We start from the raw sequence: 21,148 nt of genomic DNA on the forward strand, positions 1-21,148 counted from the left end.
TGAAAGGCTTTTGGAATGGACCTAATCTGTATTGTTCAATTTCAATACGGATTAGGTCCAGTCTGAGTGTCCTCCGACTGCCGAGTCTATAGGCACGCGAAGAGAAAAAGAGACCCAAGAGTAAAATGAAGAAACGCCTATAAACGCATTTTTTTTGTTATCCTTGTTCAAAATATAACTCGTCTTTCTCGAAGTCAACTCAGACTTCAAGATTAGCTTTCATGGACTTCATAAAAAGCGTCAGCTTTATAAGCTTATTACTTTCTTTTGATTCAGACTTCAAGATTAGCTTTCATGGACTTCATAAAAAGCGTCAGCTTTATAAGCTTATTACTTTCTTTTGATGTACTCGTGATATGAATATACAATTTATTGGCAATACGTGATTACGACGTACTACAAATCTCTAAGAAAAGGAACTCGACCAAAACTAGTACTCGTATCTACTAGGAAGCAAATCAAGATTCCCTGATTTTGTAGACTAGCGCATTCTCCGTCAGGCTGCTTAAGTATAACATAGAGTTATGAAAATTATCAAACTAGGAAGAAATATTGTTCATCGTGAAGTGCTACAATCACTTTAAGTTTAACTCGAAGTCCTACTCAAACCTTTGATGATACAATTGAGACCCTGACTCCAAATTCATGAGATTTCTCGAAAGATAGAAGTATTTAGTCAGAGTGATACCACATCACAATGGGCGATCTAATACAACAACATAATTCAGATTAATCACATTAACTTACAATAGATACATATCATATCATACTAAATATAAATGAGTATTGTGCTAGAGTTTGCTATTCCTTAACTATTTTTTTCTCTTCTAAATGCAATACAACCACTTCTCCCTTCTTCACCAATAATCCATACAAGAACACAAACCATGGTGAAAGACATGAAAGCGGTTGTTATCTCTAACCACAATTTCCCGACCATATATTTTTGATACCAACTTGGCGAACGAATGACAATCAGAACACATACGGAGGTTTTTAAGTACACGAATTTGGACAGGATTACACGTATTAATAAGCCCAAAAGCGATAGCTAGTTTCTCACTGTGATGACTAAGAATGTATTCCTTTTCTTTCTCATCAACATCAAGAAGAACGTTATCAAGATTGGGAACATAATAAGCATCCTTTAGTTTGTAATTCACTTCGCCAAGCATCTCTTTTATTTCCTTCATTTGTGGGTGAGAGTCATCGTTCGATGTGAATTCATGAATAGACCCGTTTACTTCTATTGAGCTTGACCCAGGAAGCTTAGTGAGTCCATTCTCCTTTAACTGCATTCGGACTCTTGAAACATCGGCCCATTTCCTTGCAGAAGCATATACATTTGAGAGAAGCACATGCACTCCGGTTCTGTCAGGAGCCAACTTTCTCACTTCACTTGCTGCAAAAGCTGCCATCTCGACGTTATTGTGCATTCGACAAGCAGATAAAAAAGCCGCCCAAATGACACTATTAGGTTCCATTGGCATAATATTGATGAGATCGAGCGACTCTTTCAACAAACCTCCACGACCGAGAAGATCAACCATACAACCATAATGAACAATCTCTGGGGAAATCCCGTAGTCATCCTTCATAGACTTGAATATCCGCTGGCCTTGTTCTATTAAACCACTATGACTACATGCTGTTAGTAGAGCCACGAATACTACTCCATCAGGTTTCACCCCTTCTTTTGCCATATCGTCAAAGAGGTCTATCGCTTGAGCTCCATTTCCTACCATGGCCATAGCTCCAATTGCTGATGTCCAAGCAGAAACATCTTTCTCCTTCATTTCACTAAAAACTTGGATTGAACTTTCTGGATCACCACATCTAGAGTACATATCAATCAGGGTTGTGCTAAGTTGCAAATCGCGTTCGATATGATTCTTTGTAATGTAAATATGAACCCATTTTGCGAGATCTAGAGAACCCATATACCCAATTGCAGAAGCCACACTTACCATTGTTACTTTGTCTGGTTTTATGCCTTCATTCTGCATCTGTCTGAAAAGTTCAATTGTGTCATCAAACAAACTCTCTTGTGCTAAACCTCCTATCATGGTGTTCCAAGAAATAAGGTTCTTTTCTGGCATTGAATTGAAAACATCATCAGCAGAACTCACATTACCATTTCTGATAAATCCAGCTGTAAGTGTGTTCCATGACACCATGGTTTTGTTCGACATGAGCTCAAAAACTCTGTAAGCAGTCTCTGGTTCACCACATTTCATGTACATATCGATGATTGAATTACTCACCGAGTCCGAGTAGTCTAACCCATTCCTTATAACATAACAGTGAGATTGTCTTCCAGAAAACCGATTACTGATCTCTCCACAGGCTGAAATTATTGCAGTCATGGTAATCCTGTCAGGCTTTAGACCTGATTTAAACATTTCATGGAAGACGTTGAGAGCTTCTTTCGGTAACCCTTGTTTCACAAAGTTTGAGATAAGTGTATTGTATAAAACCAAATTCCTGTCCTTGCATTGATCAAAAAGTCTAATTGCATTTTCTGTTGCTCCACACTTCATATACATATCAACAAGTGCATTCATCAAGACCTCATTAAGCTCGACCCGGGACTCGCTAATATAAGCAGAGATTCTCTCAGCAAGATCAAGGCTACCCAACTTAGCAGAAGCCGAAATAACACCTGCCATGGTAACAGAATTGGGTTTGATCTTGGATTCTACCATCTCAAAGAATAAACTAATAGCTTCTTTCGGATTGCCACAACGACCATAACCACCTATCAGACTAGTCCAAGATACGACATTTCTTTCAGACATTTCATCAAACACCAATCTAGCAGAATCCATCTCACCCATCTCTGCATAAAAATGAATTAAAGAATTCTCTATAAACATATCAGTATCAAAACCTCTTTTCAATAGAGTTCCATGAACTTGGTTCCCTTCCCTGAAAGCCGATATCTTCGTACAGGCACTGAGGAGAAAAGGGTAGGTAAAATTATCAGGTACAATTCCTTTCCTCACCATTAAAAGATAAATCGAGATGGCTTCTTCTCCAATACCAATTGAAGCATAACCTCTGATCACAGTGTTTAACATGAATAACAAATTACTTATCTTCCCATCAATGGGTAACAGTTCAAAAACCATTTTAGCGTAATTCAAGCTTTCAATGGTGGATAATTCGGAGCAAGCTGTAATGAGATTGGTTACAGCTAAAGGAGATTCAATTAAGCCTGTTTTTATAATCTGCCCATGGAATTGTTCCATTTCTTTTAAATTTCTGCAAGTTTTCAGTGATTTAAGAGCAGAACAATCGGTGGGTTCTGCTCCATATTTGCTTTTAATGTTTATAATTTTGTCTCTTGGGATGAGGATGTGAGGAGATAGAACTAGGGTTCCATTCATGGCTGATCCTACTAAACTGGAGGGTAAATTTTATTTGACAAGACAGTTTATTTAGTTGTTGAGGGACTTATAAAATAGCTTCTTTAGGCTACTTGGCCGGACTAGCATGATCTGAGCTGGTCCGACAAGACAAATTTTGAACATGATGTCAACATTTTACTTTTTCAAACTGTTTATTGTCGGGCCAACATAGTTGTTCGGTCGTATTATCTTTGCGGATCTTGAGGCCATGAAAACTGAACTCCAATATCATCTGACACATGCTACATCGAATCGATGAACAATATCATGTCACGTAGGTCTCTAAGAAAATGTGTTGACCAGAAGGTACATATGTACATTTAAAATTACTATAGTTGTTTAAAGGAACAAATAGTCTTGACTTCTTGATCAACTTATGCAAGCTAAACAAACGAGCTGATTATGTGATAGTCTTGCATCGCTTACGAGAGCGTGTGAAACCTGGCTTATAGGTGCGTGGTGAAGCTTAGTAAGTGTAGAGGTCTTCTGGGTGGGCTCGTGAAGCTCTGATCAGAAAAAAAAAAAAAAATTGGTATTTGTTGGGTTTAGACCTAGGTATCAAAAACAGAGACGACATTGTTAACAACTATGGTTTGGAGTTACAGGTCAAATGTCAAGCCATCGGAGAATTAACCCATAATTACTAGCTGTATTTTCTTCTTTTTGCTCATTTGCAGGCTCAGCAACACAAGCTTCTAAATTGTTTAAAGAAAAAGCAGAGTTGATGCAAAATAAGGACCACTTCATCTACACTAAATGATGTTTAGATCTCTTAGGAAATTGACATTCTTCTACGACGTCCCTCGCTATTAGGAACTTGTCTATGTGGTGTTTCTTCTACTATTGTTGTACTACTAGTATCGTCCATTTTTCTGTGAAAGAGTGTTGAGTTCTTGATTATCTTCCATCCTGAACTCCAACCTAGTGATACAGGTTTCTGCTTGGTAATCACGTACTTTTCGAATTCTTGTTGCAGACTGCTATAATCATCTTGCAGCTCTGTCATTGCCATCTTAAACTTGTCTAGTTCTGCTTTTAGAACCTCGATTTCTTTCTCTGTAGATAGTAAGATAGTTTCTTGCTCAGTGGATCTTTCACTAGATATTACCTCTTGTTCGCTTATTGCTTTTCTCATCTTTACTTGCTCCATGAACAATACCTGCAAAAATCTTGCAAGATCTGTTAGAGCAATTTTCCTTGAAAACCGCCTTCCAATGGTAGAATTGTCGAAAACTTATCTACTTTACAAATTCTGATGATGAGGCGATGCTGAATGATGCTAATAGAATTACCTGCATTACAGTTCGAAGAGGCAACCGTTCGTTCTGTGCAGCGTGCATACATGCGTCAGGTGAAAGCTTTTCGCAGTTCATTACTTTGCATAATCTTCGTCTTTCGTGCTCTGACAAGTCTGGATGGTTCTGAGAAGTATAACACTGAATTTTAAGATCATTTGGAACTAGTACATAAAATGGGTTCTTTCAAATATTCAGTGAGAGGAGGAATTGGTTGCTTACCTTAAGGTAAGTATCAATTGCTTTATATATACCATCATGGCAGTTTCGAGCATTTTCGTTTAAGATTTCAAGAAGTACTTGAAACTGCGAAATGGTGAGATTCGGGTCTCTTGATATCTCTGATAAATAACCATCTAATAGTTTCGCTACGTTTAATATCCCGCTTGTCGGTGGTTGTTCTTTTTGTTGTTGTTGTTGTTGTTGCTCATGCATTAAGAAATATTCAACAATCCGATGTACCATGTCTATATCATACACTGTGTTGACTTCCGTCTGCGAACTTTTCCCCCAAATGCAGATGAATCATTTACAACAAATTAACCATAGAAAGTTAGGGTTGAGAATATTGTATTGTTCGTCATCAATTCTCTTACTCTTTTGCTTCTCAAAAGCACTTCTACTTTTGTGTCGTCAAACGACATACCGATTAACCACATAGTGGGGCTTATGTTTATATGTCATGTCGCATTTCTTACCAAATTTTCTAAACATAAATAGGGCCAAACAATATTTCATCAAACATCACCATGGTCGGCAATTGTGGTCACGAAAGTGGTTAGTCACTAAAGGTATTGATCATTACCTGGATATGATTCGTCAGGATTAAAATCGTTTGACTCAAATAAACTCCAAAACTAACTCAATTTAGCCATTTTAGACATCACAAATCAGATAAAAGCAAATATTCTGAAATCCGACTCGAGTAAATTCAGACCTCAAGTCAGATTTCACATCTGACTGAAGAAAAACAAAAACACTACCTTAGTCTACATGAGTAATAGAATAATAGTAAGAAAAAAGAATATGATAAAAGGTGATAAATACTCACTCTTCAAGCTCCTCTTGATGATCCAATGCATCTCTGTAACTAGGTATTAGAAGATCAACTACATTTGCATCCTCTAATACAATCCCAATCCTCTTTTCAAGCTCGGAAACCAACGCCGGTGTTACCGAATACACCACTGCCATCTTTAACATCCATAACAAGAACTTACAAGAAACCGCCTCTCTTTGAGGTGGAAGAATACTCACTAAGCTCTCAATCATCAATCTTTTATCTGCATTTCCACCCAAACTACTTCCTTCTCTTCTCCTCCCGTTCGAAATACTCAACATCAACTCACTTTTTCCACTAAATCCGAAAACTTTTCGCCCTTCGAAACACTCTTTTACATCTATACTTGGCAACCATATTTCTGCATATTTCATAATGCAATAACCTAAAGTTTCTGGATTCAAACCTTTAGCTCTAATTCCTGTTATAACTCGAACGAAATGATCTATGTGAAGGGTTGAAACATCGTCAACCCACCATTTTTCGTCATACAATGAATCCTGGGTTATTGAGTTTTCATCTTTATAGACCATCCGAGCTATAGAATCACAACATTTTCTAACTATTTGAAGATTTTCAGGCAATGGAGATAAAGATTCACAAGATTTAAGAACTGTAATAGTGTCTTTCCATGAAGAGAGGACTACTAATGTGAGAAAAGCTTCTGTTTTCGAAATTAGATTGCCTTCTTCATGTTCATCTGTCATTTGCAAATATTCAGAAGCACATCTTAATGAAGCTACATTATTTGGAGTTAATTCTATTGGGAGACCATAACAGAAGGTTAAAACGATCTCGAATGTTTCTGCTCCACCAGGGAAGTTTTCTAACTTCAAATCGTAGTTGCCCGTGTTTGAGGTTGATGGTTGAAGATTGATTTGACTTATGTACTCGCTCCGTGAAATCAATGTATACTGCATGATTTATAAATAGTTATTTTTTATACTGATAGCAGCTAGCTAGTTATTCATATCAAGTCGTGCTGACCTAGAAACGATATGACCCAAGTAAGTGGCACATAACCCGGACTGGCACAACCTGTTTATAAATAGGCCAGTCCTTCCAGGACACCGCCCATGAGGCCATGAAGACCCACCACATCCAACGTAGCTATCTAAGACTCTACATCGTTCACTTGTGCTATACTGCTATTCGAGCAAGTAAAGTGTCATGGTCATAGTATACTTCACTGTATCATTGACTCTATTAATCCTGATATAGATTAGGTACATTTTCATAGATCTAATAATTGGTATAACAAAATCAAATTCATATGTGCAAATACATGAAATGACTATTGTGCGTGCACTAAGACAAGTCAAATTCATATTTAGTCGAGACAGATTCGACCAACAAGGAAACAATGATCACCTACTTAGCCTCTTGATATAACAAAATGAAAAAAATTATGGTAAATGTTAAAGAAAAAAAGAAACGGGTGTAAATATCAAACGTTACCATTGTCCAATGTCCATCCTCTTGTGAGGAGCGTGCTCGCACGTTACCAGAAGGAGTTAGGAGTTCGTCTAGATTTAGAATTTCATAACAATTCTTTACTTTAGGCCTAGTAATTAATATAATTTTGTGATTCTTACAGAAATATATCCAACCTTACCTTATGTACGTAGAAGCTGACATCCTCAACTTGAATTGTTAGATCTGTAGGAATATCAGAATTGGCCAACCTGCCACAATAACCATACCCAAAAAAAAAATACATGTACATTATATTGTATTGTTGGTTAAACAAAATCTCCGTGTCTGTGTGCGAGAGAGAGAGAGAGAGAACTGTTTGATTAAAAATACTTTTTTGCTTGATTCTTAAATTTTTCCTATACTTACCATGAAAATTGCTCATTTTCTTCTAAGCTTCGGCTGAAAAGCTGACTGATACTACCTTCGGAATAGCTCCTTAGATTGTTAGTAATCTGGTTTACATTTTTCTTCATCATGGTGGGAAGTGTTCTTATGAAATAGTTACTAAGGTGATAATACCATGGTTTTATTCAAAGTGATGAGAAATATTTAAGAAGAAGAAGAAAGTGAGAAGAAAAAAAGGAATAAGTAGAGAAGGAAATGAATTTCATGGGGTCTTGTTTCATTAAATTCTATGATAGTTGAGTTTGTGGTTATGATTGTAGAGAAGGAAATGAATTTCATGGGGTATTGTTTACATACTTGTATGTCTCAATATAAAGACGAAAAGATATCGATTTCAAGTCTATTCTAGATCTAATTCCGAAATCAAAGTTTTTGTACGTCAATCAATTTATTTTAGAACAACTAGACAAAGAGATGTAAAAAAGGTGTCGGTTAAGATGCTTATTGTACTTCTTGTAAGAGTATCGAGATTGATTGAATTAGGGTGGATCATTCGGTTCGCAGGTCTTTTCAGTATCTATGAATAAATAATATCAAAATTATAATCCGACAACACGAATTCGATGTATCAATCTAACATCAAAGACATGAGATAATGTTATGTCCATAGGAATAGCATATTAATTTGGTGAGATTGGCATTATGTAGATTTTTCTTTTGATGAGAAGGCATTATGTAGATGATATAGGTTTGTGGAAATGAGACGTTTGAGGAAAACTGTCTGGGACAAAGGGGAGTGTATGTGTGGGGTAAGTAACAGAATAATAATTAATACATGTAGTTCATATTCTTATCCACTGTACTAGTAGTAGTTATGTGAAAAATCCAAACCTTGATTAAGGAATATGTGGACTGGACCTTTAGATGGTTGTGTGGTGTTTGTCTACTCAATTTAAAATAGTACGAAGTTTACCTTGAAAATAATTAATCATGAAACAGATAAAAGCAGAAAATGTGCAGAATAGAGACGGAGAAGGGGCCGAGTATAATGTCATTCTAGTGTTAGAGGTTTCGTCGCCCTAGGTCATTAGTAAATCGAGAGTAACTTTTGAAAAGTAGTAATTGTTTAAGCTGTTATTTTGATTCTCAACCGGATGTATTGTCTTCAAGTGATGGCTTTCAACGAGACTGTTCTTATTTTGTTGATAGTTCTTGACATTTTTTCTATTCAAGTAACCAATAAAGCTGAATGATAATAGAACCAACAAGATCGATCGATGGAAGTGAGGATATAAATTTGATTGGGTCGGATCATGAGTTCACTTTTTGTAACTCTTTTATGCTTTTAGGTTTGTCTTTAGCAACACTTTCTTGGTTACTTTTCGCAACGTTGTTTCAAATCACTTTTGGCGCTACTTGTTGGCCATTTTTTGATGATGCTTTTCGAGAGCACCTGCGGTGACACTGAGGAGTTACTTTTGATGATGCTTTAGAGTTTCTCTTGACGACATTTTCTGGGTGCCTCTTTGGCCGACACATCTGGATACACCTTTTGGGACGCTTTCAGGCCACTTAAGCAATGCTTTTAGGGCCAAATTAAGAGACACCTTTGGCGATGCTTTTGGCTACCCTTCGCCTAGGCGAAGGTTAAGGGAGGAGGAGTTAGGGTGAGTACTATTGAGATCATGCAACCGTGATTGAATGCGACGCCATTATCCTGGCCCGGGTACAAGGCTGGGCATGACCTCATTTCCCTTGATCATGTAGGGTTGGTTTAAAAAAAGCTTGGTCCAAATTAATGGGCCAAGACAAAAGATCCGGGGCTATGATATTCATAGTGCCCATATAATTTCAAAAGATGAATTTGTTCGAGGGAAGTTATATAGGCGCGGCCCAATTCTCTCCCAACAACCAAAGTACCAAACCTTTTTTTTATTATGTTGCAACTTGCAACCCAACCACCAAATGTGGGTGAATAGAAACGATGGGCTTTTAACAACAAAATGGGCTCAACTTCCCCCCTTAATCAAGAGATTATTCCAATGGAAATGTTAAATGCACTCACCATATATACCGTCACATCTCCTACTACTTTTTTTTTGTTGAAAATCTCCTACGACTAGAACAAAGAATACCTTTGATGTAAGTTATAACAAAAATGGTGAGTGCACTTAAAATTTCCCTTATTATGCTATTGTTATAGCCCTTCGTTAAAATACAAACAGGAAGGTCAAAATCAACCAAAAAGCAGATTCAACTGATCATTATGTCAACATTTCGGAGCGTCGAAAATCATGCCTAAATGGCCATTTTGCTCACCCTAAAATTTGGTTGCTATCATATTCTACTAACTCGTGATGTACCCGATCCAGCACAGCTCATTTCTGATCCCATTTTCCATGTAATAAAGGATACAAGTTCCGGCCCAAGTAGCTATTTGAATCCTTGTTTGAAATTCTTGAAAATGCCCGAGATTATTGTTATTTTCACCTTTTTAGCACCAAATTTGTGGGCCTTTGATGTGTAAATGGGGCAATTACATTAACAAGAACCATATGAGGCGCCTTTAGAACTACCCTAAATACTAATAATAATGTAACTCACCAAAAGAATAGACAAATAGTATCATTTTTTCACACAAGTATTATATAATATCACTATGAAGTACTTGTATTTTTCCCTATACATAGACTAATGACAATAACTACTTACTAGGAATTGATTAGTTCCCAATTGGAACTTATTCAAGGAACCAAACCTTGGGTTAAAAAGAGATTAAGAGAGGTTTGATGATTAGGTGGATGCATGAACTTGCAATTAGGGCATGATGGAGAAGTTTTATTTAACATAACCAACATATGACATCTCATGCAACCCATGGCAATCATCTCCCTCTCATCATCTTCTTCTAATGACATCCAAGATGGGCAACGCTTGATCACTAAGACATCACTGTGATCACCTTTCTTCGACTTCACTCGTCGCCCATAACCATAATCCTCAAAAGATTTAGTAGACGTAGTTGAATTTCTTTTAACCACCAATGGAGAATGATCATTGTGAAGATTGAGTTCTAGGTCTAAACTCATAGTACCTCCTCCTATACCAAACTTTCTTTCTTGGCTTTTCCTAGAATCGTCTTTGAAAGTTATATTCTTCTTGTTCTCGTCTTCGTACAAATTGTTTCCTGACTGCATAAGAAAGAAGAAAATAAATCACTTCCATATACTACTATATTAAAAGTTCTGATAAGATCCGGTGCATTAGTATGAATTTACATATACTAAATTAATAAATTACCGGACTATGAAGGCTGAGGTTCAAATCATCTAAGGCTGAGGGTAATGGTGTTTCGAGGTTTTTAACATTCAACAGTATCGAATCTTTTCGGATTATGTCTTGGCCTTCCTTTTCCTCTTCCCACTTTCTCTTCTTTCCTGAATTGTTCTCATGCAATTCCTGAATAGCATGAGTTCTTGAAGTGAATTGTTCTTGGAAGAATACCATCTTTTCAAATTCTCTCTATCTCTCTAAGTTTTGACTCTTGCTTTCTCTCAATCTGTTAGGTATGATCTAACATATGATCAAGTTAGGCAGCTTTATAGGAGACCTGAGAGTTGCAAAGCAAAGAAGTGGAGGAGTTGTTAGAATCTAAATTAATGGAACAGGACATTAAATGCAACCCTTACATTTTCATGACGTGCTCATCCAACTTGGCTGCACAGTTTGATTTTATACCTCACTAGGCGGTTTGAATTTTATCTCAAGCTTGCGTTTCTAAACACACAACCAACCATGTTTATATTTGACTTGAAAAATTAGACTTAAAAACATTAGGCAACATTGAACTAAAAATCCTTTAAATTGCTAACACCACACCTTAACTCCTTATGGTTTATAGAGAAATATAAAAGGGTGTTTCTACGTACATATGTGTAATCATACTGTACTGTGTACTTTCTGTTTTTGGTAAGTCAAAGTTTAACTAGTTCGCTAATTATACAATTCCGAGATTTTTAACTAAACTTGTTTTTGTTTACATCATAAAATGTCTCCTTATGGCACATGGTAAGAAAACTCGGAACATAAAATTTTGTCCTTAAACTCAAATTTTCTAAAATTCGGCTTTACATTACATTCTACATAAAGCCAAGAAAAACAAAATTAGTAGGCATGTTAAATGGCAGCTCGATCGCCCCCTTCTCGACTTCGTCCAGTTTGTAAACAGGTTTTACCAAATCGGGCCTGGGCAAGGATTACTATCTAATTTTAAACCCGATAATATTTTTATCATCATTCCACGCGACCCGTTTAACAAACGGGTTAGTAAAACTAGTTTGTTAGGAACGGGTTTAGGCGAACTCGGGGTCAGACCAAATTGTCATCGCCCCCTTCTCGATTTTGTCCAGTTTGTAAACAGGTTTTATCAAATCGGGCCTGGGCAAGGATTAATATCTAATTTAAATCCGATAATTTTTTATATCATCATTCCACCCGACCCGTTTAACAAACGGGTTCGTAAAACTCGTTCGTTAGGAACGGGTTTCGGCGAACTCGGGGTCAGACCAAATTGTCACCCCTAAGAATTAGGTATTGTGACGTTCATTTGTAGAACCATTAGGAGAGAGAATATGGATAGGAAGGGGAGGAAGAAGAAATTAAGTGAAGTTATGGGAAGGTGTGGTAGTTTTAATGGCTGTGGAAATTTGGAATTAAGAGGGTGGTGAGAAGGCTTTTAATGTTATAGTTATTTGGTGACCAAAATTTAGAAGTTGTAGTTATTGAATAGCGATGTGCATTCAAGTTCTCTTCAACTGTATCCCAGTCTTCTACATTTATTTATTCATTTAACACATCTCTCTCTTATAAATTTTTGTACTTCTCATTCAACTAATCACCTAATAAATATTATTATGACATTTAATGTTTCTCCCTCTTCATCTTATTCAATACTATACTACTTCCTTGTTAACAGGGTTTTCCTAATAGTAGGCAACATAGGCAGAGCTCCTACATGTCATCTCCATGTCACTAGGCCACTAAGGGGGTGTTTTTTTCTCATTGTCTAGATATGACTTTTCTGGTCTTGAATAATCTAAATCAACCCGAAATCAACATCACGAAATAAACAAAAACATCCTAAAATATGACTCAAATCAATTCAGACCTTGAATAAGATTTCAAATATGATTATGGGAAGAAAAAAAAAGAGACAACAACTAAAGTCTCGTATACAAAATTACAGGTATGGACAGTGTAGTTGCTCAAAAAAATACTGTAGTGGTTTAAACGGGAGATGGTGACCCAATTCTAATGACCTTAGGGTTGAACAATACCTGCCATATATTGAAACCCAACACTTCAACTCTCTTAAATGCACGATTAAAATATGCCACCAACTAAAGACAAATGCGCCACTTTCACTTTCAAAATATGAAAAATTGAGAAGAACAATACTATCTTTCTTCATGGTTTCACCAACCACAAGAGTTGGCCGACTAACAAAGACTTCGTATAAGAATTTCAAAGAAGTCGAAATTATTTTAAGTAGTTAATACTAGTTGGCCAATTTCATGGAGTTTATTTTCTCCTCAATTGCCCAGTTCATATGTGATGATAAACTTTGGTTGGATAATATTAACTATATCCTGCTTACAAGTCTAAATTATAGTAGATACATCCTTAACAAAAAAAACAAAAAAAAATTATAGTAGATACCGATCCATGTGGTCTGATTCTTCATTTTCTTACATGAAATTGGTCAATGAAGATTGATTTGATGAAGAAATACAGTATGTGGGGAAAATACAAAGCTAGGCGTATACAGAATATGTTGGTCGAGAATTACCTCTAGTCGGATCCACAAGGATAATCCGTGTAAGGATTCAAATACCCTTCTGAAAACAATTCGCCTATAGTTGAAGGCTGAGATTGTCCGTATCCCTTGAGTTCCTACATAGAAAATAATAAGCACATTACACGATACATTACATTTTATGTCTTTTTTTACCGTAAAATGAGATTCCATTAGTCAGTTCAGATCACATTTGAGGTGTAAGTAGTTTTTGATCGAGCGAATTAAGAGATTGCTTGTACCGAACATGAAATCTTGAACCAGCTTTTTTGTGCTTTATTTACCTTCAGAGCATCTTTTGTGGACTTGGCGTTTGGTGTAGTCATCCTCCTAAGCTTTTTGGGATCCTAAAAATGTATGAGAAATGATAAATATAGGTAGTTGAGTAAGAAAATGACCTCTTTCAGGATCGAAGAAATACTTCACATGAATGGATAGTTGAATACACACCTCAAACATGACAGTGCTTTTTGTTTTACGCTTTGTTATTGTTCTCCCATTGGTAGTTTCAACTTCATATTCACAACGAGTTACCTTCACATAAAAACATCAAATCATAAAAGTTATGGTGAGATTGACTTTCTTTCAAATTAAATGGAGCTTATGAGCAGAGATGAGGTAACAAATTTGTTTTAGGGTCGTTTATTGAGCGCAGAAAGCATGCTATGTGAAGACAGACTCATAGGATTGCAAAAACTTGTCTGTTTTTGTCCTGTGGACCACTTCTTTAGATCTTGCCGATACTAAATATGAAACAGTCCAAGTTTTTGCAGAATACGGAGAGAGAGTCTAGTTCCCATCTTTATAAAAATAATAAATATTTATAATATGAATTTATTACGTAGATTACCACAGGCATAAACATGGTAAAAAAGAACTTACCTTCCTTGTATGCTTCGGAATATTGATCATACCCCCGGTGTTCTCTTTATCAACTTCCTTCAGCATGTTTGTTATGGGTGTCTGTGACGTTCTTATAAATGGTGAGTCCTAAAAACAACGGAATAGCATATAATAAGCTGGCTATTATACTTCCACACTTATAGTATAGGGTAACTATCAGAGGTAGCTGATGGTATACTATTTTATTTATCTTCTCTTCATTCTTAGGTCTTCTTACTCTTCGATGCCGATAGTGGCTCCTATTTCGGATACCAGTATCCCTCGTTTTGATTGACGAACTAGAATAATCCTATAAAGGAAGCAGCAGAGCTCGAATAAATCGCATAAACCATTTAACATTTTCAAAGTAAATAAATGATAAAATTGAGACAAAGGATCATACACTAAATATAGTCCACAAAGTTCAACCCAAATCTGACTAATCGATACTGTACAATAATTGCAGTCACTTTACGTAATAACAGTCACACAACCGAAACAAAATATGAAAAAGCAAAACCTTTTTCAAGATCACTTCTTGATCCCCCTTGGAATTGCCATCCATTACTTTCCGCTGCAATTTCAACAATGCCTTTTGCCTTTCTTCCTTCAAGAATCAGCGTGCAAGTTAACATTTATCAAGATGTATAAAAAGAACAAAAGGATCAAATATTTGATATCAGAGTTAATCGGGACATATTTACCTTGGACTTCTGAAGCTCTAGTTTGGCCTGGAGTCTTCTGTACTCATCTTCGTGTTGAAACCTCAACGTTTTCATTTGAATCTCATGCTCTTCATTCATCGATATGATTTTCTAAAATTTTTGGCATTTACAAGATTAGACAAACAATAAGATAACATGTACCCATGGAGAGGTTCTTCACTAAGATTACCTCTCGCAATTCATCTTCAGCTTGAAGCTGAACATGTTTAAGCTCTTCGTCGTGGTCAGCCCTAAGCTGCACTTCCTTCTTATCATACTCTAGCTTGATATGGCTAATCTGCAGAATAGATTACTAGATAGTTATTACTGTAACCAGAGTATAATGTATAGACGGCAATAAATTACAGTAGTAATCTCTAAATCGGTATTACATAAAACAGAGGTGAAGCCCCAATAAAATATGGCAAGTGAAGATTACTTGCTCAATAACTTACATTACAATCAGTGAACATAAAAGACTGAAATAATAACGAAACCACACCTTGGATGTATTTTAACAAGAGAAGGAATATGTTAAAATCTTGCTTTAAACTTTAGCTAATGCCGTACCAAAGAAGCATGTTCCTCCTGAACTAGCATCAAGGATTTCCTAAACTCTTCTTCTTTTTCTGCAAGTTTTCTGTCACATTGCATTTCTATTTCTGCGACAAGTTTGTCTGCCTAACAGGATAAATAGAGAAACAAATGAATAGAAGCCCAATTTGGCATTGATCTTGATATTAAAAAAACAAGTGTACCTTTTCTTTTTCATTCAAAATTTTCAGCTTCTCCAGATCAAACTTCATCTTCATTTCTTTAATAGCCTGTAATAAATTTTCAGTACCAAATACCCTACTTGGACCAATAAACCCAGGGTTGATATCTGCAATTAAAAAAATTATTACCTGCTCATTCCTCTGGGAGAGCTCCTTAACATGTTTCGAGAACTCAATCTGTTCGTTTTCCAGCATGAGATCACATTGCTTTTTTGTTTCAACAATCACACCTTCCGCAGAATCCAGAGAACCCTGAATCTGCAATAAGCAGAAGTTGTGTTTAACATTCATTATACTTTCAGAAAACCATGAAATGACAATGATTTTTTGGTCTCAAACCTCTTTTGTTTGATCTTCCAACTGTTTATCCCCTAAAACGAAGTAGAGAAGCGTCATGACAGTTTGGAGAAGAACGAATAGTTTCATCAACTGCTTCTCCCTTTTCCTGAGAAGTTGGTGGAACTTTTCTTTCTCATCCAAACTGTCATGAAGCTTTTCTACTTCATTTTCTAGAGTAGCTACTATGTCTTCATGTCTCACAATCTCCTTCTGGTGATACTGTTCTTTCTTCTCCAAACTCTTATGAAGCCTCTCTATTTCCTTTTCCAGAGTAGCTACTATGTCTTCATGCCTCACAATCTCCTTTTGGTGAAAGTGTTCTCTCTCCTCCAAACTGTTATGAAACTTCTCTATTACGTTTTCCAGAGTAGCTACTCTCTCTTCATGTCTCACAATCTCCTTTCGAAGCCCTTTTGTCTCTTCAGCCTTGCTATGTAGACATGCCTGCAACTTGTCTTGAATATCTTGATACTCAAATTCTAACGTAGAGATAGTCCGGAGTAAACCTTGCTGCAGGATTCATTCGAAAAGATCTGAAGGTTAATCAAATTTGTTAATTATAATATAAATTGTTATATTTAGTGGAACAAATAACAAACCATTTTACTTTCGGATACTTTTGAGGCTTCTAATAATTGTATAATTCTCTCCTCCAAGTTGGTGACCAATGTCTCCAATTCTATCTTCTTGTAAGCAAGCGTTTCTGCTTCGTTTTCCATCTTCCGGAATTTTTCTTCCGCTAAAAGGCTTTCTTTAGCGTGTTGTGCCATAACAAGTTCCTGATGTTTCTGCATTTTGACATTATTGCTCTTAAGATCTTCATTTTCTGATCTAAGAACATCATTTTCAGAATTAGCATGCAGCAATTGATCATGGAGTCGACTAAATTGGAGTTGTGTATGGTTGGCCACCAAGTCCTTCTCTTGCTGCATCAACTTGTAGCAAATCTCAAATTGATGGTTTAGCTTAATAACATTTTCTGAAAATGTTGCATTGTTTATATCCAATTCGGTTAAGTTTTCTACCAAACAATGAACTAAATCTTCAAGATATTTCCTATCTTGAACTGATGCAAGTACACGCCTAGAAAAGTTTTCATTGCTACTCAGAAGGGCACTTTTTTCTTCCTCCAGACTGTTTTGAGCGCCCGTCAAGAATTTGCACCTTTCCTCTTTTAAGTTCAACTCTCGCTGCACCTCTTCCAACTTGGAATTAAGACTTTGCAAATGCAACTTGTCTGTTGCCACTGCTCCTTCTAAGTCCTTGATTAAAGCATCTAGTAGATATATACAATAAAATAATTATCAATTTATCTAATTCAGAAAACAGGGCTTTATCTGAGTCTAGTATGTTCTATTGTTTAGTTGAAATATTTGCGTGGAAAGGCAGCCAACCTGATACCTGAGTACAAAATACATTGACCACATTAAAAAGTATGCAGGTAGATACTTCTGTGCTGCTATACTACTGCCAAATTCAGCCAGACTACCAACAAATATTCAATACTATATCAAACTTATTCCATCTATTGGAGGATAAAATTCCGTAAAAGTACTTTACGTTAAGGTGCTAAAGAACTGACCAGAAAAACAATTGAACGAACTAATTAAGTTGTTAATGGATCAGTTAGTAAATTAATTTCGAAGGAAATTGTGTCTACACTTTAGTGCTGGAACCCTTGCTAACCGATTCTAGTCCTAAAATAGAAAACTATAAATCAAATTATTTAACATCTTCAAACATAGGACCTCCTTAAGTTTCCATTTCCCCTGAATGTTAGCCACATAGCTCACTACAAACACATAGAAAAATGGATAAAATTTATCAAAGGTTACATATTGAAAAGATCATTATTTTTAGTCAAGAATCTGCATACCTTTTTCCTGTATAAGATTGACATTTCTGCAACTATCATATATATATAATGTTTCTCTTTCCTCTTTCTCAAGTTTGAGTTCCACGAGCTCTTTTTCGCCTATGAGAAATCAAAACTCCATGATTCAATCACATCATTCACACTAGAAGAATTTGTGCATATTGACGATAGATGCTGCAGAGGTATTATTTCACTGTGTTCTCGGTAAATTGTTTTAGCAACATAGGAATAGAAACACATGCAGATGCAAGGGAAAAGTTAGCAAGATTGACTGCTTCTAGTTTTAGATAAAAGCCGTACTGCGATGAACTCAACATGTAAAGGGTGCTTACTGTTTCTCATTTTCTCCTCGGCAGACTCTAATTTCGCAGTTAGATCAGTAATCTGAAAGTGCACCTCTTCTAACTGGGAGTTAAGACTCTGCAAGTACAACTTGTCTGCTGTAACTGCTCCTTCTAGCTCTTTGATTAAAGCATCTAGACATATACAATAAATACTGACTGATCAATCAATTTCAGAGAACTAGGGTTCTATCAATACGAGTTTAGCCACCTAATTCTTACAAACACATCAAGAAAGAGATGGAGTAATTTTTTAATAGTTCAATACATACAAAACTCTATATTTCTAACAAAGAATCCATGTACCTTTTTCTCGTATAAGATTAACAGCTTTGCAACTATCATCTATATAAAATATTTCTCTTTCTTCTTTCTCAAGTTTGAGTTGCACTAGCTCTTTTTCGCCTACCAGAAATCAAAACTCAATGGATCAATCACATAAGAAGAAACAATCTATCATTTTCATTGAGTTCTAAGAGAACTGCTTTTTAGCAACATAGAATTAAAAAATGCGTTCAGATGCAAGGAAAAAGATAGCAAGATTGAGTGGTCCTAGTTTTGAAGTGATGAACTCAACATGTGAAAGGTACTTCACTGTTTCTCAGGTTTTCCTCTGCCGACTCTAATTTCGCAGTTACACCAGACATCTGAAAGTGCAAATCGTCAAACGCTCTCAAACTGGCTGAAGCTTTATCTTCTAATAGATTTTTATCTTGCTCGGCTGTTAACAAACACGTTTATAAATTAGAAATCAGAACAGTCAAAACTTCTCTAACACACAATCTCAAATCAAGGAATCAGTAAAGGAGACTTACCGACCCGAATCTGAGCAACTAACTGCTGCAATGTTTCAGTAAGTTGATCACATTGCATCTTTGTTAAAGAGAGTTTTGATTCCAATCCTTCCTTGAGTTTTGCATCCTCTTCTTGCTTAACTCGAAGTTTTGCATTTTCATTTAAAGCATTTTCTAGGTTCTTCTCTAATGCCTGTATATGCTCCCACAATTTATTTAGCTCCGAGTTCTGCCTCACTCGACAAACCACTTATCAGATAGTTCCATATATTTATAAGTAATTCAGTGTCAAGCTTAAAGAACCAATTGAGGCAGAAAATACCTAATTCAAACTTGATCAGATACATAGAATTCAAGAATTTGAAGAAAGTACCAAATTTAACCTAAAAAGGAGATAAAAGAAATCTGTTTACCGCCATTTCTAGATCGATCTCGGAAGCTTGATCGGAACTAACTAGTTCCTCTGGAAATGAAGAAAATCAGAAATCAAATGAAAATAATCATAAGAAAGATTCCATACTTCTTCAGAAGAGAAAGAAACGTGAAATTGTTTAGAAATCAACCTGGCGTAAGCTCCAAATTCGGTGAGTTACCACAAGAACTTGAATCTGGTGATGATAATGGCGAATCCATCGGGGAATTTCTCCCAGTTTCAGAAACAAATCCTGATAATGACTTAAGTTGATCGAAAATCTTCATGCCGGAGTATCCAATCTTGTTGATAATGAGTTACAGTTAAAATGTACTTCGTTGAAACCCTAGAATTGACGTTCTTGAAACTTTCAGGCACTCTCAAGCTTCGGCGATTCGAGGAATATCAAGTGAGCGCGCCAATCCTCTATTTATATTTGGTAGCGAGAATATGACGATGATTTGAATTTTCATTTCGCTTTCTTCGGAATTACGAAATTACCAACGACTTTCACGTTACCCTACGAAATGATTTTGTGACACTTTTTAACCTTCTTTCCCACACTTCCCAAATTTTTTTGACACTAATACTCAACACTTTTGGCTACGCTTTAGGGGTGCTCCTTTGAATGCAACACTCAAACTCTAAATCTTAAAGTGCCACATAGGATTTTTTTTGAGTTTTTCTCTAAAATCCATCTCCAATGCAAAACTCAACATGAATCTCTAAAGTGATGTGTCAAGATTCATTTTAGAGATCCTTAGGAGGACACTCTAAACTTAGAGTGTCATCTTGAGTTTCTCTAAGTGCCACATAAGCAAATCAATTAGTTTTAAATTAAAATATAGGTTTTTAGAGTTTCTCTTGAGTGTTGCATTGGAGATGGTTTTGAAATAGAGTGTCTCTAAATGGCCAAATAGGAAAGAGACCATTTAGATATCCATTTTTCACACTTGCCACATAAGATTTTTAGAGTTTTTCTTGAGTCTTGCATTGGAGATGCTCTTAGCACCACGCTGCTGCAAGACTCTTGACAAAACTTGAGCATATATCTACACTGTTGTATTGACTTATTTAACATAAGAACCTTCAAAAAGGTCGACGCTTTAGAAAAATAAGAAAATTTTGTGAGTAAAAAATTTAAAAAACATAAATATGAATTTTAACTAATTTTTTGGGGTGCAAAATTTTAAAAGAAGTACAACACTTCTTCTTTCTCATCTCCTACCACCACCACCACAAAATCCAGCCACCACCACCACCACTATTTTTCCCACTTTTTTCTCCTTCTCTCTGCCCACCACCATCTCCATGTATCCTTCTCTCTCCATTCTTCATTCTCCCTCTCTCTTTTTACCTAATTCGGGAAAAGGGGGACCCCCTCGTCAGAAGTCGATCTGGTTTGGGGAAATTCCCAAACCAGTATCGTTCCGGTGATATTTTCTTCGTCGGAAAACGGTTAGAGAGAGAAGAGTAGGGGAAATAGAGAGGGAGGAGAAGAGAAAGAAAGAAAGGGATGAGAAGAGTGAGAAGAAAGATTCTCAAGAAAATTGAAGGTTTCCGAAAATAGTCGTTTACCGACGA

At 36.2% G+C, this 21,148-nt stretch overlaps 4 protein-coding genes across 9 annotated transcripts; all 4 read right to left on the minus strand.

The window, feature by feature from the left end:
- Positions 1-707: 707 nt before the first annotated feature.
- LOC147569559 (LOW protein: PPR containing-like protein) lies at positions 708-3,389 on the minus strand. Its single transcript, XM_086656053.1, has one exon. It carries the CDS (start codon positions 3,387-3,389, stop codon positions 858-860), a length of 2,532 nt encoding a protein of 843 aa, XP_086512179.1. The 3' UTR covers positions 708-857.
- LOC147569560 (BTB/POZ domain-containing protein DOT3-like) lies at positions 708-8,069 on the minus strand. Its single transcript, XM_086656054.1, has 7 exons — positions 7,608-8,069; positions 7,381-7,450; positions 5,757-6,679; positions 4,928-5,207; positions 4,703-4,831; positions 3,650-4,569; positions 708-3,505 (listed from the first exon to the last, which is right to left on the minus strand). Exons 1-6 carry the CDS (start codon positions 7,715-7,717, stop codon positions 4,183-4,185), a joined length of 1,899 nt encoding a protein of 632 aa, XP_086512180.1. The 5' UTR covers positions 7,718-8,069; the 3' UTR covers positions 708-3,505; positions 3,650-4,182.
- Positions 8,070-10,018: 1,949 nt separating this feature from the next.
- On the minus strand, positions 10,019-13,529 carry LOC147569561 (uncharacterized). The gene is made up of 3 exons (XM_086656041.1): positions 13,435-13,529; positions 10,887-11,196; positions 10,019-10,777 (listed from the first exon to the last, which is right to left on the minus strand). Exons 2-3 carry the CDS (start codon positions 11,091-11,093, stop codon positions 10,331-10,333), a joined length of 654 nt encoding a protein of 217 aa, XP_086512167.1. The 5' UTR covers positions 11,094-11,196; positions 13,435-13,529; the 3' UTR covers positions 10,019-10,330.
- Positions 13,198-20,188, minus strand: LOC147569562 (synaptonemal complex protein 1-like). 6 transcript variants are annotated; one of them, XR_015231310.1, is made up of 20 exons: positions 19,716-20,188; positions 19,566-19,615; positions 19,174-19,381; positions 18,954-19,079; positions 18,665-18,763; positions 18,350-18,493; positions 18,018-18,116; positions 16,741-17,417; positions 16,142-16,651; positions 15,932-16,060; positions 15,785-15,850; positions 15,597-15,707; positions 15,217-15,324; positions 15,027-15,137; positions 14,843-14,925; positions 14,522-14,632; positions 14,323-14,430; positions 13,891-13,974; positions 13,725-13,787; positions 13,198-13,538 (listed from the first exon to the last, which is right to left on the minus strand). XR_015231310.1 is itself a non-coding variant. In XM_086656038.1 (20 exons), exons 1-20 carry the CDS (start codon positions 19,849-19,851, stop codon positions 13,437-13,439), a joined length of 3,090 nt encoding a protein of 1,029 aa, XP_086512164.1. In that variant the 5' UTR covers positions 19,852-20,188; the 3' UTR covers positions 13,198-13,436. The 6 variants fall into 6 exon arrangements, 5 of the variants coding, with proteins under 5 accessions (XP_086512164.1, XP_086512163.1, XP_086512162.1 ...); XM_086656038.1 differs by having other exon boundaries at positions 14,561-14,632; positions 14,843-14,929; XM_086656037.1 differs by having other exon boundaries at positions 14,843-14,929.
- Between the last annotated feature and the right edge of the window lie 960 nt (positions 20,189-21,148).

Source organism: Eschscholzia californica, unplaced genomic scaffold (assembly GCF_041429995.1).
Source record: "Eschscholzia californica isolate CP2 unplaced genomic scaffold, dmEscCali1.0.p SCAF_1, whole genome shotgun sequence".
NCBI classification, from domain to species: domain Eukaryota; kingdom Viridiplantae; phylum Streptophyta; class Magnoliopsida; order Ranunculales; family Papaveraceae; genus Eschscholzia; species Eschscholzia californica.

What these genes read in the sequence shown, in the direction of transcription:
- LOC147569559 (XM_086656053.1), bottom strand. Translation starts at nt 3,389, where the DNA reads ATGAATGGAACCCTAGTTCTATCTCCTCACATCCTCATCCCAAGAGAC.
- LOC147569560 (XM_086656054.1), bottom strand. Translation starts at nt 7,717, where the DNA reads ATGATGAAGAAAAATGTAAACCAGATTACTAACAATCTAAGGAGCTAT. An exon ending in GAAAATGAGCAATTTTCATG is followed by an intron (nt 7,451 to 7,607) that starts GTAAGTATAGGA and finishes TTATTGTGGCAG; the next exon opens with GTTGGCCAATTCTGATATTC. An exon ending in TCAGCTTCTACGTACATAAG is followed by an intron (nt 6,680 to 7,380) that starts GTAAGGTTGGAT and finishes TAAATCATGCAG; the next exon opens with TATACATTGATTTCACGGAG.
- LOC147569561 (XM_086656041.1), bottom strand. Translation starts at nt 11,093, where the DNA reads ATGGTATTCTTCCAAGAACAATTCACTTCAAGAACTCATGCTATTCAG. An exon ending in ACCTCAGCCTTCATAGTCCG is followed by an intron (nt 10,778 to 10,886) that starts GTAATTTATTAA and finishes TTTCTTATGCAG; the next exon opens with TCAGGAAACAATTTGTACGA.
- LOC147569562 (XM_086656036.1), bottom strand. Translation starts at nt 19,851, where the DNA reads ATGAAGATTTTCGATCAACTTAAGTCATTATCAGGATTTGTTTCTGAA. An exon ending in TCTCCCAGAGGAATGAGCAG is followed by an intron (nt 15,851 to 15,931) that starts GTAATAATTTTT and finishes AATTTATTACAG; the next exon opens with GCTATTAAAGAAATGAAGAT. An exon ending in CCACAAAAGATGCTCTGAAG is followed by an intron (nt 13,539 to 13,724) that starts GTAAATAAAGCA and finishes TTTTCTATGTAG; the next exon opens with GAACTCAAGGGATACGGACA.